Source organism: Diabrotica virgifera, chromosome 9 (assembly GCF_917563875.1).
Source record: "Diabrotica virgifera virgifera chromosome 9, PGI_DIABVI_V3a".
Classification (NCBI taxonomy): domain Eukaryota; kingdom Metazoa; phylum Arthropoda; class Insecta; order Coleoptera; family Chrysomelidae; genus Diabrotica; species Diabrotica virgifera.
The window spans coordinates 89411932-89415526 of NC_065451.1; the positions used below are offsets into that span (position 1 = coordinate 89411932).

A 3595-nucleotide genomic window follows, 5' to 3' on the forward strand; every position below is an offset into this window, starting at 1 on the left:
TCATCGACAACATTCGATGTTGATAGACGCCAGTCAGCATCTTTTCGCTATTATTTAGGATACCTACTGTTTTGAATTCGTTATTCGTTTGCTCTGTGTATTACGCAAAGTGTTTGTTATAGGTACTCGTAGATATTATCTAGAAATAGAGAATTTTTTGTTCGTTATAATAGATATCTAGAAAATCGTATAGGTATTCATAGTGTTCGTTAAGTACAAGTTTGAAAAATGGAGAAGCATGATGATAATGTATGCTTATCTTTACAACGAATTGACCCTTTGTGTAAAATAGTTTCGTGTGTGGTTGTAAATGATAGCCAATATAGTGTTGAATTAAAAACTAATTTTTCCGGTGACTGTGAATCGGCATGTAACGATTGGCTACGCAAGTATTCAACGGAGACAAAAACAGATTGGATCGTTAATCGTACATATCCAAAATTAACCAGAATCGCCTTTCGCAAAGATTTTGTGTGTCACCATTCTAAAAGAAACAAATCTATTGATACCAGCCGTTTACGCAATAGAAATTTTGACTGTTCTGCAAGCTTGGTAGTTCGAGTTAGAAAAAACACCGTTGATACTACGAAGAGAGACGTTTTGATGAAGGAAGTGTTTAATGCAATCATAAAGGTAAGTTAAAATAATTGTGATTTTAGAAGCTAGTTTCAGATTTTAGGCGGTGGGCGAAACTAAAAATAAATTTTAGTCTAATGTAGCCTTTTGAGAATATTATCATACAGGTTGTTTCAAAATTATGTACAAATAAATAAATTGCAGAAATTATTTAATTTTAATTTGTTTTTTCATAAATTTATTTTGGATGTGAAACTTTTTAAGGGGACCTTTATTTTGTGGGTGCTGAATGAGACTGAGCCACGCGTGACGCATTACGCCACGCTCGTCTATGTGATGCTCATTTACAAAATAAATTTATATTAACCTCGCCTTGTTGAAGTTATCACTTGTGTCGTATGGTGTTCAGAGACTGTATTTTTTTCTTTATTATAGATTGAGGCACATCATAATCATGCCGTGCACGTTGCCGAAGCGTATAGTTATCTTAGAATGAGCGAAGACACCAAAGCAGATTTTTTGAAGTATTTCAATGAAGGTCTTACTCCTGCGGCAGCTAAAATTTATCATGAGACGTGCTTGATCGCATCCTCATCAGAGGAAGAAGATGTAACGAAAATGTTGGCAGATGGGCATATTAATCCGTTAGATAGAAGTATCTATCATTTTTACGATATGTGGAGGTGAGTAGTATTCATTAGTAGAATAACACGGATCAACAAAAAGAAATTTTGAGTCTGTTATTTAGTAAATATTTTCTGTTTGTCGGAAACAGAACATCGAAAGTTAAACAGAAACTCAATAAATAATAATTAATAAAGTTTGCTTTTGTACCTTCAGATAATGAAAAATAAATATACGGTATTTTGTCAGATTTTTTGAGGGCCCCTTTTATTTAAGATGTCAGAAAGTGGTGAGGGGCGACTGTGGGTCTTTAGTGAGAAGTGACACACGAATATGGTAGTTGGTAGTGTACGCGTGAGCATTCCAGTGGAATAACATGTTTTATGTGTCACAAGACATATAAATGTCTTCCAAAAAGTGTAAAAATGACGTATACTCTACATATACTCTTATTGCTATATGTGGCGAATTCATTAAAATGGGAACCAAAAAATTTTGTTTGACAGCTTTACGAAATGCTTAAAACAGTTCTTCTTCACAATGGAAATATATTTCTATCTCTTCCTAGCTCGTTCTGTAATGCTTAAAAAAATTACGAGAGCGTTAAACTGGTGCTTCAAGTTTTAAAATATGAGTACCTACTTGTTTGATTTTCTGGTGCGAATGCAAGATGGATACACTAAATGTCCATATTTCCTTTGCTTATGACATAGTAGAGCCGATGTACTTCACTACCAGCAGCACTCATGGTGCTGTTTACTTTTGCTGTGTACTTTTTAAAGTCCAAAATATTTTTTATAATAATACCTATATTCAAAACAAAATAAAAAAACACGAAAGAAAGTTGTAATAGTTCTTTCTAAAGTACATAATCAATAGCCTATTATTAGATATAAATATTTTTTCTTTCTTTAGTTAGGCATAAGTAATCAAAATCAGAGGTACAGAACTCAGACACAAAATTCATGTTGATCAGTGTAATAGGCGATTTAAGTAACAATATTTTTTTCAGGTCCAATCATTTTGGTGATCGCACAAAGGAAAGCATGATCGAGGTAATTAAAAACAAAAATGCATATTATACTGAAAATAATATCACAGTGACCATAAAAGAAGACCCATTTATTGTATGCATCGTAACACCACTTATGAAAAGAGCACATCAAGAAACATTCAGTTCTGAAATAATTTTCGTCGACTCCACAGGTTCTTGCGATCAAGCAGGATCCTACTTAACATTTATTTTTGGAGCATCCAAAATAGGTGCTATACCTCTTGGTTGTGTCATTCATCAATCACAAAATGAGGAATGTTATAAGGAAGCATTTGAGAGCTTAAAACAGACTATTGGAGAAACAGGGTTTAATGGAAAATTTCCTGCAGTTATAATGACTGACGACAGCGCAGCTGAACGGAAAGCATTAGCTGCAACTTTTCCCCAATCCAAGTTATTGCTATGCTCCTTTCATATATGCCAAGCCATGTGGAGATGGCTATGGGACTCAAAACATAATATTGAAAAATCCGACCGTAAACCCCTTATGTTGGCATTCCGAGAAATTGTTTTTGAAAAGGATGTAACCAATACCGACGAATTGCTAAACGATTTTTTAAACAGCAGTCTACTGTTAAAATATCCCTCACTTAAGGAGCATATTGTTGGACTTTGGGAACGAAAGACTGACTGATGCTTATTCTTCAGGTCATCTTACTTAACTCGAGGACATAATACTAATAATATGGTGGAAGTATCAATTAGAATATTTAAAGATAATATTTTACAACGATGCAAAGCATTTAATTCTGTATCTACTATTGACTTTGTGTCCAATCAGCTAGAACAACATTATGTAAGGCGTATACGAAAATATGCCCTTAGCCGTGTAACAAAACCCGAATTGTTACACAATAAATTTTGTTTAAAAGCAAAGGAGTTAGAAGTAATAAAGTTAACTGATAATATGTACAACGTCACTTCCTCCAAGAAATTTTATGTATATGTAGTTCATACTGATATTGCAATGTGCGACTGTCCACGAGGTCAAGGGGGTGTATTTTGTAAGCACCTGTGTGCAGTTGAAATAAAAGAACATATATATTTAAGTAATTGTCCTAGACTAACTTTTAATGATAGAGTTTTACTGGCGAAATTGGCAGAGGGACCAGACATTGACGAGACATTTTTTAAAGCCATGACCGACTTAACTAACAACGATAACAACATATTATATATGTCAGAACAGCCAATCGCATACAATAACAGCTTCTTCGATACAAATATGGATTTTTCTGTTCAAAATTTACCAAAAGATTCTTCTAATAATGAAAGCTGTAACGAAGAAATAAAGAATTTCGAGACAAATCTAGACAACGTGAGGAACATAATTACTTCTAG

The 3595-nt window shown here is 33.7% G+C and overlaps 1 protein-coding gene across 1 annotated transcript; it reads left to right on the forward strand.

The window, feature by feature from the left end:
- Window positions 1–228: 228 nt before the first annotated feature.
- Window positions 229–2888, forward strand: LOC126891098 (uncharacterized). The gene is made up of 3 exons (XM_050660274.1): window positions 229–633; window positions 1012–1259; window positions 2213–2888. The coding sequence occupies exons 1-3, from the start codon at window positions 229–231 to the stop codon at window positions 2886–2888; spliced, it is 1329 nt and encodes a 442-aa protein (XP_050516231.1).
- The last annotated feature ends 707 nt before the right edge of the window (window positions 2889–3595 follow it).